The sequence below is a fragment of the Colletotrichum scovillei genome, assembly GCF_011075155.1.
Source record: "Colletotrichum scovillei strain TJNH1 chromosome Unknown Contig00009, whole genome shotgun sequence".
NCBI classification, from domain to species: domain Eukaryota; kingdom Fungi; phylum Ascomycota; class Sordariomycetes; order Glomerellales; family Glomerellaceae; genus Colletotrichum; species Colletotrichum scovillei.
The window spans coordinates 2,917,198-2,939,064 of NW_023336267.1; the positions used below are offsets into that span (position 1 = coordinate 2,917,198).

The 21,867-nt window shown below is 53.1% G+C and overlaps 6 protein-coding genes across 6 annotated transcripts; 1 reads left to right on the plus strand and 5 right to left on the minus strand.

Annotated features, from left to right (window-relative positions):
* Positions 1-260: 260 nt before the first annotated feature.
* HER10_EVM0006543 (HMG box protein) lies at positions 261-2,467 on the minus strand (the record flags this gene model as incomplete). The annotated part of the gene is made up of 2 exons (XM_035476126.1): positions 261-2,005; positions 2,170-2,467. 2 exons carry the CDS (start codon positions 2,465-2,467, stop codon positions 261-263), a joined length of 2,043 nt encoding a protein of 680 aa, XP_035329489.1.
* Positions 2,468-4,563: 2,096 nt separating this feature from the next.
* On the minus strand, positions 4,564-6,841 carry HER10_EVM0006336 (uncharacterized protein). The gene is made up of 4 exons (XM_035475924.1): positions 6,524-6,841; positions 5,697-6,464; positions 5,302-5,633; positions 4,564-5,152 (listed from the first exon to the last, which is right to left on the minus strand). Exons 1-4 carry the CDS (start codon positions 6,665-6,667, stop codon positions 5,020-5,022), a joined length of 1,377 nt encoding a protein of 458 aa, XP_035329461.1. The 5' UTR covers positions 6,668-6,841; the 3' UTR covers positions 4,564-5,019.
* Positions 6,842-7,846: 1,005 nt separating this feature from the next.
* Positions 7,847-10,258, minus strand: HER10_EVM0008188 (integral membrane protein DUF6). The gene has a single exon (XM_035477720.1). The coding sequence runs from the start codon at positions 9,659-9,661 to the stop codon at positions 8,231-8,233; it is 1,431 nt and encodes a 476-aa protein (XP_035329708.1). The 5' UTR covers positions 9,662-10,258; the 3' UTR covers positions 7,847-8,230.
* Positions 10,259-11,131: 873 nt separating this feature from the next.
* HER10_EVM0012502 (transcription initiation factor IID) lies at positions 11,132-12,081 on the minus strand. Its single transcript, XM_035481896.1, has 2 exons — positions 11,840-12,081; positions 11,132-11,773 (listed from the first exon to the last, which is right to left on the minus strand). Exons 1-2 carry the CDS (start codon positions 11,898-11,900, stop codon positions 11,301-11,303), a joined length of 534 nt encoding a protein of 177 aa, XP_035330216.1. The 5' UTR covers positions 11,901-12,081; the 3' UTR covers positions 11,132-11,300.
* Positions 12,082-12,336: 255 nt separating this feature from the next.
* Positions 12,337-13,057, plus strand: HER10_EVM0012905 (uncharacterized protein). The gene is made up of 3 exons (XM_035483195.1): positions 12,337-12,431; positions 12,490-12,599; positions 12,659-13,057. The coding sequence occupies exons 1-3, from the start codon at positions 12,429-12,431 to the stop codon at positions 12,816-12,818; spliced, it is 273 nt and encodes a 90-aa protein (XP_035330258.1). The 5' UTR covers positions 12,337-12,428; the 3' UTR covers positions 12,819-13,057.
* Positions 13,058-15,871: 2,814 nt separating this feature from the next.
* Positions 15,872-19,535, minus strand: HER10_EVM0010442 (T-complex protein 11). Its single transcript, XM_035479902.1, has one exon. The coding sequence runs from the start codon at positions 18,253-18,255 to the stop codon at positions 16,249-16,251; it is 2,007 nt and encodes a 668-aa protein (XP_035329987.1). The 5' UTR covers positions 18,256-19,535; the 3' UTR covers positions 15,872-16,248.
* Positions 19,536-21,867: the final 2,332 nt, after the last annotated feature.

Consider the following 21,867-nt stretch of genomic DNA (forward strand, 5'->3'; position numbering starts at 1 on the left):
TAGTCAGGGCGTAGCAGATCGGCTCTCAACACAACGCAGGGAGATATCGCTTGACCTATTTGGTCGTGCACTTGCACTCACTTGAAGCACGCGCTGTCCAATAATCGACTCAATACGTTTACTCAGTATTTTGGTTTTCCTATCTACGCCTACGCTATGTCAAGAAAAATCAATAGTGTGTCTCAATCCGAAAAGAAGGAAATCCGTCACCGCATCCCGCTGAAAATCATCACACTATTAAGTCTGCTTTGGTAGCCATCTCAACCTCGCCCGAATCCCTCCTGATAGCTACCTCCTCGAATCCACTCCACCAACTCAAAAGAGATGCGCCGCTCCGTTTTCTCGTCCAACGACTTATTATGCGCAACTCTCACCACCATCACACCGTGGCCTCGAAACTCAACTGCACCTGCGTGAGTGATTTCCTCCTCGGTCACTGACTTGACGTAGATGACAAGGTCCGGTCCAATAATTCCCCTCCACAAAGTCGATACCCATTGCCAATGGTCGATCGGAGCATAGCAATCATAGATGGGCAATGTGCAAGCGTACTTGTCTGATAGAGTCAAGCTGAATCCCGCGGGGAGCAGAGCAACTGGTGTTTTGCTGGGTACCGATATCGAACTATGTCGAGACCCGAGACCCTCCCCCTCCGATGCCCGCCTCGTGAGCGGAGGCGGATCCGATGCCAAAGCCGGCTTGGTGGAGACGTGTTTGATGATCTCTCGCGACTTCACATGCCACTTCAGGATGCTCTCCATATAGTTAGAGAACAGCTCTGAGGCGTGTAAGTTGGGCTGCGAATGGCTGCTCTTCCTGCTGCTGCCGCCTGCAGAAGCCGTGTCGTTCATCCTTGCGTCATCTTCGGCCGACAGGACAGACAACGACGTACTCGGTCCCTCGCTCCACGTCTTCAGATCGATCTCGCTCAAGCCGAGGAGAGACCGATGCACTGCCGTTCCCACCTGCTCTAGCTGTCGAGGATCAGCCCCTTCAACGGCAACGACTGCGCCACGAATCTCGATTTCAGGACTGGTCGGTCCCGGCGAAGCCAAAGTCGGGCTGATCTTTTGCAGGACCTTCAGCTTGCTCCAGAAAGGAATCGTCATGATCATGGCCTCGAGGCTTTGAGCATATCTATCTCTCGGGTTTGCGATGCCCATGCCAGTCATTGGGTGTGCACTCGGGCGGTCGCTTATATCGTTGTCTCTGTTGAGTGGCGGAGAAGACTGGGTCTGGAGGGGTGGCAGCCGCAGACTCTCATCATAGCCCGGTCCGCGGCTTGGCCCCGCGTTCGCCGGATGGGGCGGTCGTGGAGGAGGGGGCGCCATGTTATTATACCCGGGCCTCGCGAGTGATGATGGACCGGGCAAAGGCCCGTAGCCGGCGACCGGCGGCGTAGGAGGCATACTCACCGATGACCTTGGCTTCCTCGAAAGAGGATGGCCTGTGTATGGTCCGGATGAAGGAACTGCCTGGTAATATCCCGTAGGGGGGTTGATTCGGCGTCGTTTGAGCTCGGGGGATGGCGACATTGGTTCGTATTCTTCCTCCACGTCCCGCAAGTTGTTGTGTTGGTGTTGGTAGGGCTGTTTCTCTCCAGGTAAAGCACGCCGAAGGGGATCGCTGTCCCCGCTGCGAGCCTCGCTCGGGTGATGCGGCTGCATTTTTGGTTTTGTGGCTGTCGGAGTGCCTGCTGGTGTTGACGGCGTTCTCGGCGTCGCAATGAATCTGCCACCACAGTTGGGGCACCGTCCGGGATTAGTCGAGGCTGACGATCCTATTTGACTCCTAGATCTACCCCGACGAGGCCGATAGCGATAATCTGGGTATTCTTCCGCGTGCCGTCTCTTCTCCTCTTCTCCAAGTTGCCTCCAAATTTCCTTCTCTCGCGGGTCCTGTGATTTCCACCGCTGTCCTATGATCTTGGATATATCTGGGTTGGAAAGGCCTGGAAACTCGCTGGAGACGGTAGCCTGGTGGTGTTGTCTATACAGTATGAAGGCTGTCAAAAAACAACGTCAGTCAACGGGTATTGCACAAGTGTCCAGCAGTCTGTTTGTGTTGTCCAACAAAGAAGAGTCCCCCGAGGCCGGTCTCAGACCAGGTCTGTGACGAAGATGTGTCGACCGACGATGTGGGATGAAGAGCGAAAAATGTGCGACTCACGGTTGCGAGGCCTTGGGATCTTGAGTCCGGGCGTGCAGAGACAGATGGTGTCCTTGCCACTCTGGCTACTCATCGGTCTGGTCTCCAATCTGAGGTCCCTCACTTTAGAGGTGTTGGCTTCCTCGATATCAATGGACGCAAGGCGCTTTCTGCTCGCGCGACTGCCAGCAGAGCCTACAGAATCTGGTCCCTCGTCCGTCTCCTGGCTTGCTCTTCGTTCCATGGCCGGATGGGCAGAGATGCCACCAGAGGAAGAGGTTGACCGCCGTGGCCGAGGCGTAGAGACCACATCTGTCATCTTTTGGGCTGTAAGGGTTTGCAGGAGGTGTGCAAACAGATGCGAGTTGAGACTGGGGACAAGTGGGCGAGGCGTTCGAAGCTATGAGACGTTTGGACTTACACCATGCTTCGGAAAGGGGGGCGTTTGAAGAAGCAGAAGAGACAGGGGTGTGTATACGTTGTCGATGGTGAGAGACACGACGGGATGCTAGGGTCGAGTTAGGGTTCGAAGAGTGTTGGCGAATCCGTGTAGTTGTGGACTTGGGTGAGCAGGAAAGGCAGCAATGATTTGACAGACGTGGGAGAGACAAGCGAAGCAGTATATCGGTAAGTTGGAACAAGACGATACGGGGCCGAGATCACTTTTGTTCGATGGTCGATTGTCCGTTCCGACCTTTTTCCCCTTCTCCTTTGTGATATCGAGACGACGACTTCTCATTCAGCAGAAACCGAGCAGACAATGACTGTCTAACTCAATGACTTTATGTTCAAAGATGGAGGTGGCCATTATGGGGAAGAAAGAACATCAGGGTAGGTAGGGCGGTTGGTACGATGTCGTCGAGACGACAGCGACGAACAGCGACCAGCCTCAACGACGACGGTTGACCGACGGCGAGGAGCAGGAAAGGAGATGGATCTGAGTGGTGAGCAAAGGGAGAGGCGGGAACGACGGACGAACTGAAGTCAGGAAACGGAAAAGAGGTAAGAAGGGTAAGCTCGCGAGCGAGAGAGAGAGAGAGAGAGAGAGAAATGTTGATCCTTTGGGGGGTGGGAAATGTGTCTCGGGAATGTACCGGAGACCCAAGGTTGTTGCAGATGAGGGAAATGGGATTCTTTGTGAAGAAGCGTTTGCCCTGTGGTGGCCGGTGCCCGCGTCGTCTATGTCTGTCTCTCTCTTCTTTAGGACTCGCCCAGGCGTTCCGTTCGCATAGAGCGTTGGAGACGGAGAGACAGAGTATGGGCCAAGAAATAGGCAAATGCCTTTCTTGCCCTCAGACCTTGAGAACAAGAAACAGGCAAGTTTCGGGTCCCCAAGTCCGAAGATGGAGCCGTAGAAGGCGGGAAAGGATGCGGCGGTAGCAAGAGCGACCTAGACGAGGACGCCAAAAGATGAATAATGACTCAAGGTATGAACAACAACGAGACACGGAGACGCGACTATGAAGAATATCCCTCCACATTCAACTTCAAGTCTTGTTTGGTGAGGATAGGTAGAGGTTTACCCTGGTTGAATGAAAGACGAGGGAAGATATGTGCTGCTCAAAGCAGTCTGGATTTCTCATCCCCCCCATGTTATTTTAGGCATTTCCTTCCTTTCATGTCATCAGCAATGCAGTCAAGCCCAGACCATCTACAATGCCCATCCCGCATGTGTTGCTGCTGCTACTAATGCAGCAGCCGCTGTCTCTGCCGCCGCGACTGGTCTCTTCCTCCTTGCCCCCCTGCTTTGCCAACCAGTCCCTCTCTTCAAAGGAAGCCGCAGACCGACTACAGACTCATGGGCTGGGGGTGGACGTCAGAAACAATGACCCTTGGATGGGTGTGGCCAGGATCAGAATGAGGACTGTGTACCGGGGGCAGCAGATTAAAGGCGGCGGCAAAGGAATGAATGCACAGAGAGGACGAGAGCGCTGTGTTGCCCGGTTGGAATGTTCAATCATAAGCCCGCCCCGGTAAAGGAACAAAGACAATGTAAAGAAGTCTGCCCCCCCTCCCTCTCCTCACTCAACCCCCGGGCCAAATTAGGCTAGGTTGGTTGGACACATCTCCCACGTGATGAAAAGAAGGGAAAGGGTGGATGAGCTGGGCCCATGAGGAAATTCCTCTGCTTCATTCTTCTGTCTGCTGAATACTAGAAATTTTAAAATTTGATCGGCAGGACACAATGCGTTTGGCGTTGGTGATGTCTCTGATGACAGACGCAAAAGTACGGACGGATGGGAGGGGGAACCGGGGTTCAGAACGGGAACTCTGGGAGAGCAGCCAGGAAAAAAGACAAGACGCGGTGAAGGACATTTTCCATCTAGTTATTGTCAGGAAAGAATAGCACTGGCATTGGCACTGGCATTGGCGGTGCGTGGGTTGTCTCTCGTTAAACTTGCGTTTTTATGGTTCGCGGCCTGTAATGTCTTAAAACTTTCGGGATGGGGGGTTCTATTTTTTCCTCATCTGGAAAGCTTGACAGTCGTTTTGTTTTGCAAACAGCGCGCTCTCTTCTTCATAGTCCAAACCTCGGGATGCCCAGTCAGGCCGAGTGGGATAACGTGAAAAGGATTCAATGCCTTTGCTCGCAGTCCCAAGGCGTGCGCCATGTCGTCTAACCACACTCGTACTCCGATTCAAACAGATACAGTCGAGTCCCCCAGACCGCTTGTCGACAGATGACTGGTCCTCTTTCCCAGATGAATATCTCATGTCAAAGAACAACTCCATGGATTACCTGTTGGTCTCGATAATTGTAACAAGTTCTTTTTTACAACGCCGCCGCCACCCTTCATTCGAGGAAGAAGCCGACATGGGCTCTATGACTTCTCCTCGCGTATCGTCCAACCATCACTTCTTGCACTCGTCTCACGAAATGTATCCTTTGCCGCTTTCGCTGCTCAAGAGACTGGCGCTGCGCCGCGAATCCAAAAAGAGGTCTTCGCACTCGGCCACGTCCTGGACGTCGATTTGGCTGCGGCCGTTTGCCTTGGAAAGAATGCTTTCATTGGGGTTAGCTCACTTGTCTCACACTAGCCGGTCGATCCATGATCCACAACAGAGAGGGGATGGGGGACTGGCTTTAGGGATGAAGCAAAGGCGGTGGGAAATAGGGCAATGTTGTCATGGTTTGGTTCACCGTAGACTCACCTGGCGGGTGTCAACAGCTGCAGGCAGTACCGCAAGCTGATACGGACGCCGTGCTCCGCGATCTTGTCCAGGGCAGCGTCGGTAATAGGCACACCCTCGGTGGTGGCCCTGATGCGAACAATACGCTTGATCTCATCGGCCTGGTACGGCGTGGTTGGAATGATGAGCATGCGGGTCAAGAAGTCTGCCGGAATGCCGTGCGCCGCGACAATATCATCCGTGCCGCGAAGCGTGGCCATTCCTCTGTTTGATGCCAGAATGACAATCGGGGCAATGGGGGACTCCAGAGCCCGGTTCAGGTACGTGAAACACTCGACATCGAGCATGTGTGCCTGTCGTGAATGATTAACCCACGATTCCCCGTCAACTCCGCCAGACATTCAAAGACTTCTTACCTCGTCGATGAAGAGCACACCCGGCACGAGCTCCGCAACACCCTGATCAATGTACTTGCTCACCACCTTGTTGATCTCTCCGCGCAGCTTGTCCGTGATCTCAGTCATCTTTGGCTTCATCAGCTGGCCCATCATGCTCATGATGTCTTGACCACCCTGGGGCCGCGCGTTGGCAACATCGAGGTCGTGTAGCGTCACATCCTGCACAATTTCCTTCTTCTTGTGCACCTCGCCCTTTGGAATGGGGACGTATTCTTCGGCCTCGAGGTCGAACTCGGTCGCATAGGCATCTGATCTTCCCACGCGCTTGCAAGCGCCCGTGTTCGCCTCGATGTAGACGACATCTCCCACTGAAACTCTCTCCTTCTGGATGGCCTCGTATATGCTGGGATCCAGACGCAGTTTCTTCTGTCCTTTTGCGCTCTTCAGGCCGATCAGAAGTGTGCTGATGGTTTTGCCGTATCCGCCCAGAGGGTTCTCGGCTTCTTCGGGCGTAAGCTCCGTAACCTCGCCTTCGTACACTTCCTTCGTTTCCCGAACCTTCAAGCCGATGGCCCGGCGGAAGTTCTCCATCAACATCTCTGTCTTCTTCACCTCTGTCGAGTAAATTTCGCTGCCGACAATCGGGCAGAAGGGGATCTTGGTTCCGAGTTCTTGACTGACGGCGAGAGCGAGAGCCGTCTTTCCTGTACCGGGTCCACCAGCCAGCAGAACGCCGCGGCCAGCCATCTTGTGCGCTTTGATAAGGTCAACTACAACACCAGCTGCCTGTCGCGAAGTTAGTGATTGCCTTGGTATGAGGTTGTGGCCATCAATCATCAGCGCACCTCTCTTGCCGTCGACTGGCCGACGAAGCCAGCGGCTTGCTTCTCTGCTGTGCCATCCTGCTTCAATCCCAATCCCTTGATGTGGGTGTGGGCAGCCGTGCGGTTCTCGCGACTGTTTCCCTTAACCTCGCTGATTTGGACCATCTTCGCGGCGGAAGCGTCGGTTTCCGGTGGTCAATTCGTGTGGTATCAACAATTCAATCGTGTACGGTAACGTCGATCGGAGTGTCGGCAAATATGTCGCGGTCGTGATGGTTCGTTGGCCTTGGGGGGTGGGTGGTTGGTGTCAGACAGAATTGGATGAAGCTCCAAAAGATTTTGGGGCGACGCGCCTCAGTCTATCCCTGCAAACTTCCAGGTGCACAGTGCAGGCGCCGACTTACACATTAGGAATCGGGTGCCCCACACGTGACCCGTGGATAGCTTCCCGTTTGCGCCTCATTCAACTTCATCCAGATCACTTCAGCTTGTTCTCACGCACTTAGTCAATATTCTGAAACTTCATGTTGATCTGATGCTTAATATTCCATGCAAAATTGTTTTATATTTTATGACAACGAAACGATTGATCAAAGGGCCGGCCACCGTACCAAATGCTGCATACAACTGGAGCACCAACACGCAATACTCGGACAGAAGCAGCTTCTTCTTATTTCGCCAAATACTCCAACCCTCAACAGCGTCTGGCACTTTGCAAATATCCTGTAGAAGGCAAAATATTTGACGTTGCACACCATGTCGCTCACAAAGCGAGGAAATTCTCATCGGACCATAATGTGCCATCGGAACCGTCAAACCCCATGTGCTCAAGTCAACTTGACTCAAATGCTAATTTCAATCACGGTTCTGCTCCCGCGTTCGGGAATGTTGAGACTGCTGTCTCACTGAGACCCTCTCCAACAGTGTAGCCCGTCTACAAACAGCGTCCCGCCGTGCTGGAATCCTGAAGTCACCCCTTGGATGCGTAGGCCGTCAGTGTCACACCCTTGGCTTGGAGACACGTTTCGGTGCCTTTTCTCGAAAGTCCCCTAAAGAATTCCCTGTGACGCAGTTCGTGAGGAACCAAGGTCTCAGTCGAGTGAAAGGCCCATCGACGATGCTCGGAGATGATCGCCGAAGTTCGGCTTCCCTGGCAGATGAATTGAGTTCTCTGTGGATGGGGCTGTATTGCCAACTCATGATGTCCTGAGATCTGCCTCCAGCAAGCTATGTTCTCAGGGCAGAGGGTCTACCCCTACGCCCGAGCTCATGCAGCAACCTGATTCCCGACCCCAGACTACAAGCAAAAATGTCCTTCGATAGGCTCTTTCGATCGTTTGCGTGGTGTGATAGGGTTGAGCAGATCGTTGTCCAACTTGGGCTGAGTCAGTACCTGTGTTCTCTCTCCGGGTCCAGAGCTTCGCTGCCTCATAGCTTGAAGTCTCCTGCTCCATCATTCATTCTATTGTCGGGGGAACTCGAATCTCTATGCCAATATGGGCAATCAGTATACACTGCATGTTGAGGACTCATATTCGGACAAGTATAAAGGTCTAATACCTTACTCCAAAAAGGATATCGGTACAATTTACCCAAGACGCATTTTTGTGGGCGTCTATCAAATGTCGCAGGCCACGAGCCTGGCCAATATATCTAATTCTCGAGTCCCTTTTCTTCATCTTGTTGGCTTATATCCAAACATCATACATCGTAAGCCGTCATACGTCATCACCTCACTCTCTGAAGCTCGAAATCTTCGTCCCTTCCACCATCCATATCAGCCAACATCGGCACAGCCTCCGTATCCCGCACATTGGCGACCTCCGCATCCGCCTCCCTCTTGGGCGCTGGCGCTCTCTTCGTCAGCACCACCCACAGCGCACTTCCGATGATCAGCCCGCAGCCCGCAAGGCTCATCCACCCCATGACGTTGCCAAAGATGAACCGGTCGAACCCTGCCGCGAAGAGCATATGCGTGTAAACCATGGCGTTCGCCCTATTCGACCGATCCGTGCCAAGCCCCGCCGTGAGGAGGAACTGCATCACGAACCCGAAAACTCCCAGTAGAACGAGGAAGAGCCACTGCCGTCCCGTCTGTGGTAGGCCCCATCGCAGGGCGGGTTGCCCGATCTCGAGCATGGGCGCGGTGGTGAGCACGACGGTGCAGACGATGGTGCACCACGTCGCAAAGTAGTTCACCGAGATCAGCGGGTGCGCCCTCTTCCCGATCCACCGGATCGTCGTGAATGCTCCGGCGGCGCCGAACACACCCACTATTGCAACCCCAATGGCCATTAGCCGCTCCGCCGTCGTAGCCTGGTGGTTCAGTCCCGGCAGCGTCGAAGTCAATGTCCCATTGTTCAGGCCCGGGGTTTCCGGCGCGGTGGCGGCGGCCGTGGACGTCGAGTCCCCGGAGAAGAGCGAGGCCGGGTGGGCGATGAGGACGACGCCGAAGAAGGCGATGACGGTGCCGATCTGCTCGTTTCTGGTAAACGGTTCGCGGAGGGCGAGATAGCACACGTAGCCGGCGACGCTGGGGGCCAGGAAGGTTATGACGGTGGCCTCGGCGAGGGGGAGATACATCATCGAGTACCACATGCCAAAGATGCCGAAGAAGCCCGTCACGCCTCTGGCAACGAGAAGCCATCTGATTTCCTTCTTTCCAAAGGGGAAGTCGGGCGTCTTCATGTAGTACATGTAGAGGCAGCAACAGACCATCGTGACGCTTTGCCGGGCGAAGAGCACCTGGAGTGGGTGCATTCCTTCGCCTTCGAGCTCGAGGAGCCTTGCTGTGAGATTCATCAGAGCACCGAATAGTTGTGATAATGCCACCAAGACGACGCCTTTGTTGGTCTGCCAGAACGCCGCCAGTTTCGTATTCTTTTGAGAACTCTGTAACACTGTTGGAGGGTACTCTGCCCCTGGTAACGGTGACGTCCTCCCATTCTGGAACGGGCTCGTAGAGAATCTGCGGAACGAGTCTGGATCTGGTAGGGCTGAGAGTCCCTTCCCATGGTCGTGTGGCCAGGACATCTTGCTGTCTATTGATAACCTCTGACTGGACTCATCAGTGTGTTCTGATTCTCCATCAGACCTCAACTTTGCCTTTGTGTTTCGAGGAACGAATAGGTTATCATGGTTCTGCTTCTGTTCGGACATGGCGGCTAGGTGAGGTCATGTCTATAGGTCCAAAGCCATGGAGAGTGAAGCAGTAGGGCTGGCGTACGTAAGTAGGCTATCTCTCCGGTGCCAGAAGTGATCTCGGCCAGCTCACTTGATATTAAAAACAGCGTGTGTAAGAATGAACTCTTCACTTGAACAGAGATAGACAGAGATTTTTGACCATGCAATGAAGCGGGGTGTAGTCACAGGGAAAGACAAAAGGTGCAGAAACCAAAAGGACTCCCCATCGTTCATCGGAAGTGGGGAGGCTGGAGTAAAGTAGTGTATGGGGCCCTGCTTGTCAGTTACTCAGTCAGTCACTCGGGATAGTTCCTCGCCAGGGCGGAGACGGGGGCGGAGGTGGGAGCGGAGGAGTATCGATGTGCAAAATGTGTTGGTTGATTGCGTGCGGCGGCGTGGGCACATGCTGCCATCACGTCTCCCACCCATGCATCCCGTCGTGCCCGCCTTCTCTTCGAGGGGTGTTAGTGGCAGATGCGTGAGAAGATGACCCCCTCTGAAATCCCTCCAAGTGTGTCAGTCAAGTCAGTGTTGGCGAATGCAGCAGTGCGGATTCGGTAGAGGAAGGAAAAGAGCTGTGGGTGGAGTGGGAATCCCCCAGCATCGAATGGTCATGACCCAACCCATTTGAGAAACGCCCAGAGGATTCGAGAGAAACTAACCAACCAACCCCCCGCTACCGCTAGCCCGGCGTCAACCCGCTGGCAAGGGCGCCCTTTTGCTCCGCTGATGCGCCGCCGACACCGAGAAAACAGAAACGGTATGATCATCGTTGGGTGTCACCTGTAGACTGATTGGGGAATTTCCTCCCCCCCGATATCGCAACCACACTTTGTTCCCAGGTTTTGCCAGAGAAGGAAGGCACTGAGAAATGCGTCGGATGTTGTTTGCCGGGGGACTCAACCAGCCCACTTTCTCGGCGCGGATCCACTCGCACAAACACCGACAGCGGCGGGCCCGGCACCGATTCGGAGCAAATGGGGTTGGATGACTCGGGCAGATGCCAGAAACACGGGTTTCTGGCTGCCTGTAAACTTTAAAGTTTAAGCCGTTTGAATGCATGTCGAAATATGCAAGCGGCTGAACCGTGATGATTTTCGTATCGACTTCCCAGTAATGTCTCTGCTAAGCTGTAGATCGAATGTCCATCAATACAGTTCCAAGAGGTGGTTTTATTCCACAAGACTTCGATGGCCTTAAACAAATGACTTTCTCTCAACTCGGCCACAGCGGTGAATAGTGTATGTTAATAGATGATCCTACATGGTCCGACTGAAAGCCCTTGATGCTTGATCATTAGACAAGATACCGGTCAACATGCATGGGTACCTGGCTCATATCTACCAGACTTCGGCTAGTCTCCGAAACTCAGGTGCTATGCCTAGGAGAATTCAACTGCCTTTCGTAGTAAGTCTTCCAAAAATTGATGAATGTCCATTCGACTATCGTGAATATTATGCTTTTTGACCCCTCCTAAGCCAGACCCCGTTAAAATGATGATATCAAAGCCAATACCCCAAGACTACCATCCAATAAACGCCTAATGCTATGCCTCATCCCAAAAAAAGAAGAGCCCAAAGGGCCGTACGTTCCACCCGTATTACCCGAGGTTGACTCACTTCCCGTCCCCGTCCAACCTGACCCTTTTCGACGGTCGTCCCGCGACCTCACTTTCGGCATCAGCGTCGTCGTCGGCCTCGCCCAGCTCCTCCTCTTGCTTCACCGCCGCGTCCGCCGCACTCGAAGCTTCGCCCGCACCGTTGGCAGCCTTATCCTTCTTGCCGTGCTCCTGGTCCGCGGCGTCCTTCATGAGCACCGCCTCGTCGTCCTTTGTGAAAATCTTCTTGGCTGACTCGATCTCGCCCTTCTTCTCAAAGACCTCCTGGACTTTTCCGAGAAAGGCGTCGTTCTTGCGGAACGCGAATTCAAAGTCCTCGTATTTGACCTTCTGCCTTCCCGCGTAGTTGGCTGCGCGCGTCGCCTCGAAGGCCATGCCTTGGATGAACTCGGTCACGATCTCGTCGAGCACGCGAATCGTTTCGGGGAGCGGGTTCCTTACGTCGCCGTGGGCGTATAGTAGTTGAGCCACTGCAGAGTGCGAGCTTGATTAGCCTGATGCCTCGGTGCATGGTGTCACTGGAGGCAGGAACATACGCTCGTTGTGGCTGAAGTTCATTTTGCCAACATTTTTGGCAGCGCGGGCGCGAGGCTCCATGATGGGCAGATAATTCCTGATTATCCGATCGGGATGGGCAAGATGTTTCTGATTTTCGATGTGTTCGCTCCGGTAGGATTCGCAAAGGCTCTTTCGTGATGCGCGCAGATTTGGTATTCGAATTACTAGGGTAGAGTCGTCGTGGAGAGGCTGAGAGTTAGGTACCTAGGCAGGTAGTTGCTTGGGATTGAGTGACAGACTTCACGGCACAGGAACAGAAGGCACCTCAGCTTGCAAGGGTTGCGATAAGATAAGGCATCTTCCTGAGCCTCAGGTTCTGGGCCTTGTCCAGCACCCCTGCTGACTGTGGGGGTGGCGCCTCACATCCAAACGTGGCTGATGCAGAGCTCCGAGCTCAGGCCACATGTGGCACAAACTCTCCGGGCCACCTTGTCCACTGAGGAGAGGCTGAAGACAACCGCACCCCTAGGCCACCTGTATCGCGACGATCAAGCTAGATTGTCCATCTACGCAGAATCCCCGTTCAAGCCGCCAACTCACCCTCCAAGAGGGACTAAACTTGCAAACATGGTAAGTCAAGCTCCGCGATCATGCTCAGTATACCATAGTCGTACTAACTCAGACATAGACCGCCCTATTCAACTTCCAGTCGCTCCTCCTCGTCATTCTCCTCCTCATCTGCACCTGCGCATACGCGCACCAGCTCATGCCCGCCATCATGGACCGGAACAAGGACGGGTAGGATCACCAATGGCACGCACACAAGCAGGAACACGTTCGCTAACATGTTCGGACAGTATCATGGGCATATTTTGGAAATTCGCAAGGGTAGGCGAACGTTTAAGTCCATACATCAGCTTATGCTGTGTCGTCATGGCGGCAAGTTTCTCCCTCTCCCGGCTTTTCTCCCCTGCAATTCTGACTGGGTTACGACAGGTCTCCATGCTCATCAACTAACCACTCAACCCCTCCTTGTATGATTGCGCGCGAGCGGAACCCCTCTAGATGGGGGCACGAAAAGACTTGTTATATGGTTTGGAGTTGGTCTGGGAAATGAAACATTGCTTTGTTAGATGGATGCCAGCGCCAGGCGCAAGAAAGAGGGTATGGCTACGGTCAATGAGGTCCGCATAACGATCTCAGTAGTATATGGGTACTGTCCGGCGACAGTAGAAATAATGCAAGAAATTCCGCCACCATCGACGGCAACTGCGGTTCTGACACTGGCAGTGCTCTAGACGTCATGTACATTTGTAGGCTGTGCCACGCATGACTATTCGAGTTCTGAAACCGACGGTTTGTCTCTGACTACAAGCCTCGAAGCAGCCCAGTGCCTTCTCGTACCGATTCAACGGTCCTTCGTCACCCAGTGGGTGACTTCTCTCGGTCCTGGCCTGGAAAACCGTCGAGGTTCGTAAGCTTTGCATCTGAGATGTAAGACTCTGTGGCAGCAACATACTATGATCCAAATGCCGGAGAAACGACCATCGACGAGCTCTTCGTCAACTACTCGTCGATACATGTTATTATTGAGGACATGGAGTCTATGAATAAGGAGCACTTGAATATGAAGTAATAAACCATACATCTTTGCAGCCAATCTGTACGAATTTCGATCTTAAAATGTTGTTCGTGTGATTCTGGGCACGTAGGTAGGCAGAAGAACTTATCCGTCGCGGTGTCTCCGTACGTGATTACCCTTTAGTAATTTCTAGCCTTATTTTGTCCAAGATATCGTCTCAAATTGAAGTCAGTTAAAATCATCTACCGTCGCATATTTGCCAAAGCGCCAGGTCTGCCTGAGAATCACTTTTCAATACTGAACCAGCCATGTCCGCGGTGTTAATACAGGTGTCTATCTTGTTCTGTCTGTCCTAATCTTTAGTATCCTTGTCTTTGAATCGCACGCGTCGCCTTCCACCTCACCTCATACTATTTTGATCGAACCTTGGTTGGACCAACCAGCTACCTCAAAGAAACAAATAGTCGAGCTGATGGGAGCACCATCAAAAATTGTCTCTCCAACGGACCAGAGCACCATGACCGTGACCAATGTCTTGCTATCGATACGACATTAACCTGCTGGCATCAGATCAGAAAGCAGTGCTGACGCAACCGATGTCATGAAGTAGAAAACTTTTTGGGTCACACGCAGACATCCATACTAGTGACGCAACTCTATACTTGTAAGAGAGTTCATCTGCATCTACAAGGAATAATAGCACAAAAAAGTACAAGGCAGGTTCCCTCTTCTCTGGAGGAAACTCAAGTCGCCAGCGCAGGAAACAGTGTCAGCTCCAGTACCCCACGCGCCAATACAGACTGCGTGAACGCTCGAGAGATAGCCAGAACAACTGGCCTATCAAAGTAATAGAAGAGTAGCCGACAAGAGAACCTGGGGAGAGGTCTCGAATTTAATATTTGGACTTCTTTTTTCTATGTTCAGTCCCTTCCAGCAAGGAGTAACTGGTTGAGAAAGAAACCGGAAACCGTCGATAGATAACTTGTATGTTTGCACGTGTTAGACGCCACACGCGCAATATCACGAGAAGTCCCCCCGAACCACATATCGCAGCTTTGATCAGTAGTTCCGATGTGACTGGGCTCGCCGTTGAAGGATCTCTGAGTGAACCAGCATTCCACGATAGCCGCCACATGGTGATTTCTGGAGGGTGACTCCCCAGCACTGCAGTAGGGTGAGACCGACTGGTCGGTTCTCTGGATGTTGGATGATAATGAACTGGTAAGTTGACTGCCACCCCTAGTAAGAACGACAGACAGCGCACCGCACTTTCTCGGATTTCTCTGCTTGGTTCTTTGATAATCACTACGATGTACCGCGATTGGAATGACAGGATCTGAATTATTCACTGATACGCATAAGATGAAAGTAGGACCAGCAGATATATAGATGATCAAAACTTCAGGATGAACTCTGTCGCCGCGTCTCGTGAATACAATAGAAAGAGAAAATAGCAAAAAATACGAGTGGGTGTGGTTGAGGTCGTTACTCATAGGCCGAACCGCTGTCCAGAACAAGTCCACAACCACAACTCTGTATGGCCTCCGGTAACGCAGAATGGTTGACCATTCCGGAGCTGGACAGAATAGTCGTCAATCGTGTGAGGGAAGGCTGTCGGGAAGTTTGAATGGTCAACGGCTCCTCGTATTACGACCGGGCTCCCTTGATGAAGTGCGAAGGTTCGCTTTTGCCTTTGCCTTTCACCGTGACCTCTCACCGTATTCTTTGCTTTCCAATGTGTAGACATTCAGCTAATTCCGTTTACTTCGACTGAGATTGTATCTGCTGAGGTCAGCTTCGATTCCCAAATAACGTATTTTATATGGGAAAGATACCTGTCAATCGTCATAGTCCTCTTTGAACCGTAGCTCATGGGTAATCCGTGGCGGATTTCTAACAAAGCCTTTTGAATGAGGACTTATCAACATGTGTGATTCAAGGAAGGGCAAACAGTGCCTATAGAAATAAAGCAACCAAATAATACAAATTGAGAAGATATCTATTCTTCCATGACCACCAAAGCCTGAAATGGAAAACATACTTACATTAGAGAATCAGCTGTTGCAACAGAGGTAGACTTACCAGCCAAACCCATCGTTGCAAACTCAACGTATAGCAACCACCGTGTGTACTCCATAACCACGTATGACCCAAAGCCTCAAACACCACCAATAAACCATCAAAAACTCCCAAAGGGAAAGGATACATACATACATGGGAGACACACACCCACGTCCCGGATCGATATGCGAGCAAACGATTGGCTATCACCCGACATCCGCATGTGATTGTGATTGTGGCTGCCTCAAGACCGTTCCAGCATTATTTTTCTTTTCTTCTTGTACAACAACAATGGCACTTGCTTGCTTTGTGCGGATGGAACTTTGCAGCGGACACAGCCGATAGACAAACAATACACAGTTTAGCATGTCAATCATAAAACACAATCGACGATAGAACGGGCAAAAGAGGTGGAGCAAATTATGAATGGCGAAATGTGACTCTTTGTTTTCTGTCTCAGCAATGCAAAAAGTGCGCTATGTATCTGGATGCGACCACCTCCCCAATGCAACGCCGAACCAAGTAATCCATTGCGGCAAGAGCGCTCGCGAGCTTGATGCTTTGATACCCCCAAACACCGTCTAAAAGGTTCCGTAACCCCCACCATAGCCAAATAGAATCTTATGAGAAATAGCCGCGATATCAAAATTAAAAACTGTAAAAAGGGGTATTGTTGTTCGGCCAGACATAATAGAGAAACCCTATGCTAAGGCCAGGGCGTGTCGGGTCGCTCGTCTTTCTTTTGAGACCAGCATCCCTTTTGATTAAATGAAGTTGTTTTTTTGGAGATGAAGGCCGAATGCCTCAGAACTGGTTCATTTCCATCAGGCTGTCGGCCTGCTCTTCTTCAGTGTATGCAAGGCCGGCGAAGACTCTCCAGTGGAGAATACCAAGGTGTGCCAGCCGAGTCGCCATGTCCTCGATTCCGCCGTCATCCCGGGTCTCACGGTTACCGTCGGAGACCGAGCCCTCACGGTCAGGACTGCCGATAGATCGTCCCGAGCCTTGGACACGGCCGCCAGTGGCCACGGTGAAGAGACCGACTCCAGTCAGCCCGCGGAACTCGCGCACTCGCTTCTGGAGCTCCATCAGAAGCCTGTGGTGAAAGTGCGCCTCAACCTCTTGAAACAAGGGGCTATTGATGTCGCAAACGTGGGAAGCGAGCTTCGACTCGAAGACTGGTAGCATGTCGGCGGGTGCGTTGGTGAATCGGAAGATTTGAAGGGCCAGTGAAGGAGCAATGGCTTCCCAGCGAGATTCGTGCCTACGTGGCGGCGGCGAGGTGTGAAGCAGCGCGACCAAAGAGTTGTAGACATCTCTAGCCTTGGCAAGAGATTCTGCGGGATCGGATGTAGGTTGAGGCGGTAGGATGAGAGAAGATCGTGGCGATGAAGTGGCAGAGTCGCCGGAGCTAAAGGCGAGACTCGACGGCCGCGAGGGCGGAGTGTTGAAGTTGAAGTCGGGAGTCATGGAAAGAGGGCGGCTGCGAGGCTCGTCGTCGAACTGCGAGAAGGAGCTGGCAAAGAGAGGGGCGTTCAATCGGCCAACTCTCTCGAGGTCGTCGTACATACGCATGCAGACCTCCAAGTTGATGGCGTCCAACATATCCGCCCGGAGCTTGCCGAATCTCTCTTCGTCAAAGATGAAGGTGTTGGGCAACGCCTTTTCGGATACCGAGGGCAAGACCAGGCGAGAGATGGCTTCGAAGAAGACAGACATCTCACCAAAGGAATGAGCTGCGATGGGAGACACAGAAGCAGCATATCTCTGCTCAGCATCCCTATACCAGGCATTTGCTTGAGTGACGTCCAGCTTGCTCCCCTGAATCTTTTTCTCGAAGAACTTGCGCTCAAATGGAATGGTTCCTTCGATAAGGATCGGGCGAAGGCAGCGAATCTGATGATTGGCAACGTCGAGCTTCATAGCCTCCAAAACACTGAGCAGACTCTTCATGCCCTTGACAAGCTCATCCACGTTGTTGGTCCGGTTTCCGTTGCTCAGCTGCGTGTACATCTGATCTACCCACTCGTCACGCATCGGAGCGCAGTGGGATTTCAGAACCCGAGATAGCCACAGAGCTAGCTTTTCCAAGTCTGCGATTCCCCTGTAGAACTGCTGCATCAGCAAATCGACGTTGAGGCCCTCATCCAAGTAAACTCTGTCTCTTTGGGGCACCAAGGTCTGAATGATTTCCTTGACCGCCTTTAACAAAGATGGCAAGCACCAGTCATCATCCTGACCGTGTGCAGAGAAAAAGGACTCCGGCTCGCTCACGAACTGAATGAGCTGCTCCTGAAGGGTGTTCCAGAAAAGGTCCGCCTTATGTTGTTTCCTCTTGCCCTTGTCGCCGTCCAGATTTGGGCGGAAGTGCAACTCCGGGTCAAAGTTGATATCATGACGCAACTTTGGGTTGTGCATTATTTTGCAAACGTCCAGCTCACTCAGGGTCACTTTGGTCACAGGGGGCTCAATCGGCCGGGAGATCCGGGGAGCAGAAGCCTTGACCTCCGGCACAGTTCCGAAGTAGCTGTCTGTAGGCGCATTTGGCGTAGATACAGTCGAACTGTTGGATGATGCTCTGGCCATGAGAGGTGCTGTTGTGGGTGTTGATGTGTTTGAGGGTGGGTTGAAGCCTCTGGGAGAGACTTGTGACGATTGCTTGAACTGGGGTTTCGCCTCCTCTTGTTGCGTCTGCTTTCCGGTCTGCGGCTCAGACTCCTGAATGGGCTCGTTCTCGCCGTTGCGGGTCGAAGTCGACATGTGGCGACGGTTGCTTTCTATGCCGCCACCGGCTCCCTGATCACCCGCCATTTTCGAGATTTTCGTTCTGTCGATTTGACGTACGTTATACGCTCTGCTCGACTGCCCTCTGGGTCGTCGGAAATCGCGCTTTCAGTTAATATTGGTCAGAAACCAAATCTAGATCCTCCAAGGTTACACGTTGAAAATCGATGTTGGAGCAAAATGCGAAGCCTAATAAACCGAAGTAGGTTGGGACGTTCTTGTGTGGCTGGTGTTCCTCGAGGAAGCAAGTTAGCAAGAGTATATCTAGTCGGAAGGCCGCAAACAAGCATCGGTAGTTTTGTGAGACGAAGAGGGTCTCGTGAGCGACACACACGCGGGCGAATGCAGGTGCTGGTTCCCGGAGTTATGTGTAATGGACTAGGGAGTTCCAAAGGGAGGGGGGAAAGGACGCCCGCGAGTTTGCAGCCATCTATGACCGGGTAAGCCAAGTAGGCTTGTTGTAACTTACCGAATGTGACAAAATACTGCAGCAGGAACAGTAGTAGCTGGGCGGGGGGCGGGATGCAGCAGGAGTTGCAGTCGTCGAGTACGAGAATCAGCGGTGGACGTATCGGCCGAGGGATGTTTGCTCAGGCAGAAGAGCGCAGCGCAGCAGGAAGGAGCGACTGGACCACAGAAGGAGTCCGTTGTGGGAGCGTGCTTGCTGCAGAGGCACGGCTGAGAAGCAAACAAGCGGCCAAGTCACTTCTTAAAATGTCGTTGGTTGGATCTGACGGGAACCCAGAGCCCGAGGATGCGGTCGAGTGGGTGTACAGTGTATATCGGCTGTTGGTCGGGTATTGTTGGCGAGGTAAGAAAGCCGCAGTAGTTGGAGGTTGTAAGAGTGAGGATTCGTGAGAGGAGGGAAAGGGTGAAAGTCTATTGGAGGGCGAGCGAGGGCGGCGAGGTTGTTGTTTAAGAAAGTAGGAGCAGTTGCAGGAAGCAGCAGCAGTGACGGAAATTGCTCAGGGGGTGTGGGATATCCAGAGGTAATGAGGGACTGGTCTGGAGTGAGTGTGTGAAAGAGCGCAAGAAGCAAGCCAGAGAGGATATCCGTCTGTTAATTACAAATTGGGGGAGGAAATTGCAAACGGAGAAGGAAGGAAGAAGAAGAAGAGAACGAGTACGTCTTTCAAATGGGCAGGGACGTGGGAGAGAGGCAAGAGAAATACGGTCGGTAAGTACGGTCAGGTCAGGCCCCAGCCCAGGTCAGGTCAGGTCAGGTCAGTGCAGTACGGAGTATGCGGCCGGGGAAGGGATGAGGAGGAAAAAAAAAGGAGTACGGCGAATGTGAGCGAGAGTAGTAAGAGAGCGCCAGGAGGACTGGAGCATGTTAAAGCCAAACAATAATATTAAGACGGTAAGGTATGGGAGGGTAGGAACAGATCAGGTACAGATACCGGGTCAGGGTACGTACATCCTACATAGTGTCGTAGTGCAGAGAGCATGTACCTGAACGTGGAAGAAGACGAGGCAAAAGGCGTGGCATGGAGGTAAGATGGGTACGGAGTACGGAGTACATGCATCCATTGTGTACTTTAGGTACGAAGTAGTGTATGTGTGAGAGAGCCGTAGCGTCCATCGAGGAGAAAGGGCCCAGGGAGGTCACTAGTCATCCGTGGACTGGTGGAGAGGTACTTTGGACTTGGCTTCCATATCCTGACCCTACATTACTCTACTGCATAGTAGCGTACAGAGGGTGTTGGCACACTAAACCGGACGGTGAAGGCTCCCCCTTTGCCTCCCAGTTTCTGTGAAGGGGCCACTTCAGAAAGGGGGGAGGGGATGGGCCTCGAGGTAAGTAGTGAGGCAGGGCAAGGTACTCCGTAGTCCGTACATCAGCTTCGTTGAGTCTCCATAAGTGACGGATGGTGGCCCCAGATCGGGGTACGTACCCTTCTCCGCCGCCGGGCCAGGAACTAGGACCCAAATATCCAAGGGGACTATGCGCTTGGATGGGTTGGGGGAACTTGGGTGAAATTGCTGGCAATGCATCCTCAATGCAGACTCACACCTCTCAGAGAGAGAAAGAAGTGCAGTGCCAGACCAGACCCTCCACACGTTCCCACGCTCCCACACTCCCACACGGCACACACTACACACCCGGAGCTTCATCTTTTTAGCGGCAGCACCCACTGTCCACTGGGCCATCCATTCTCTCGGCCCCCCCTTCCCCTCCCATTTTGGTTTTGTACTGTGCTGTCACTCCTCTACTGTTCCCTGCCCTGTATGCCTGATGATGAGTGTGTGTGTGCGGTGTTTGTGTGTGGAGGGAGAGTTCCAATGTGAGCACGAGGCCAGGACAGCAAGTAAGGTAGTCGGGCTCCATAACTTAGGTAGGAGCTGGGTGGATGGGCGTTCGCGGTCGAGCACTGATAGTGAAGGACGAGTTGAGGGTGTCGTCAAAGTCCGTCTCGTTGTGTAGGATATGCAAGGCCAGAAGTATCCCTTCCGTACTCACCCCATATGTCGAGTTCACAAAAGCAACTTTTCGGGTACATCCTTCATGTACGTGCCAGGCCATGTCATGCTTCCTCCCTTCCTCTTGTCCAGCTCTTCCCTCCCATCACATCTCGACTCGGCATCCCTTCCAGTTCCCGTCCGTGGTCTTTTGGCACTTTGCCCTTTTCTCTGTCAGGTACGGTACGCCTCATCAACGCCTCAAGCCGCAGAGTCCCTTCACTCCCCCTCCACTTCCAACCCGCTACTCGCTTCTAGTCAGCCTTAGCGCGTCATCGTGAAGAGGTCCCTTTGTGATGTCGTGTCGTCCCCCCCGTCGTCTCCGGGGCCTTGAGCAAGCCACGGCCACCGCCTATTGCCAACACCACCCAACCCGCCCACCGCCTATCGCCCGACCGCCGGCAGTAACAGCCATCGGCGGCATCGGGAGTGGCAGTGGCAGTCGCCGTAGCAGAGCACCAGCGGCCTGCAGTAGGACAGTGCAAATGAACACCTCCTCGTCAAGTAGTTCCTCGGGGTCTCACCGAGTGAGAAACTATACGTACTGCGTACATGCAAGCCGCATACTCATCTACTACGCCACGCCATATAGAGCGGGCCAGTACGTGTGTCAACCTCCGCTCCGGCCGATACGGATACATGGTCGTTGCCCCAGCAGAGTGGCACCGGAGGCGTAACAATACGGAGATCGGGATCCAGAGAGAAGGCGCCTCTCCTGTCGGCAGTATCGTAGGTAGTGAATGGAGGCATCGGGAACAGCAGTTGCTTTCGCTGGTGCCAACAACGTTGCTGCTGCGGCGGCAGGCCTCGTCATTTACCGTTGGCCATTCGGACACGGTAGTGCATCGTCAACCAACCCCCGTCAGGTGGACAGTGGACTGAGGGAACTCTGAGTCTGCTGCCACTCCCAAGTTACAGCCCACACACTGACGGATGGCTGCTACGACGAGATAACTATCCATGCTGCCATGCCCATGCCATGCCATGCCACGCTCATCGCGCGCTGGGGCGATTAGCACCAAGGCCATCCCTGCGCCGGGCCGGGGGGTGGACGAACAACTCGTTTGGTACTCGGGTCTCTTGGAGTCTTGGGTCTTTGGTGGTCCACTAGGGCCTGTCCCTACCGGCTGAAGAGAGTCAAAAGAACCACAACCCATGCGCCTGTCGGTGATCTCGAAG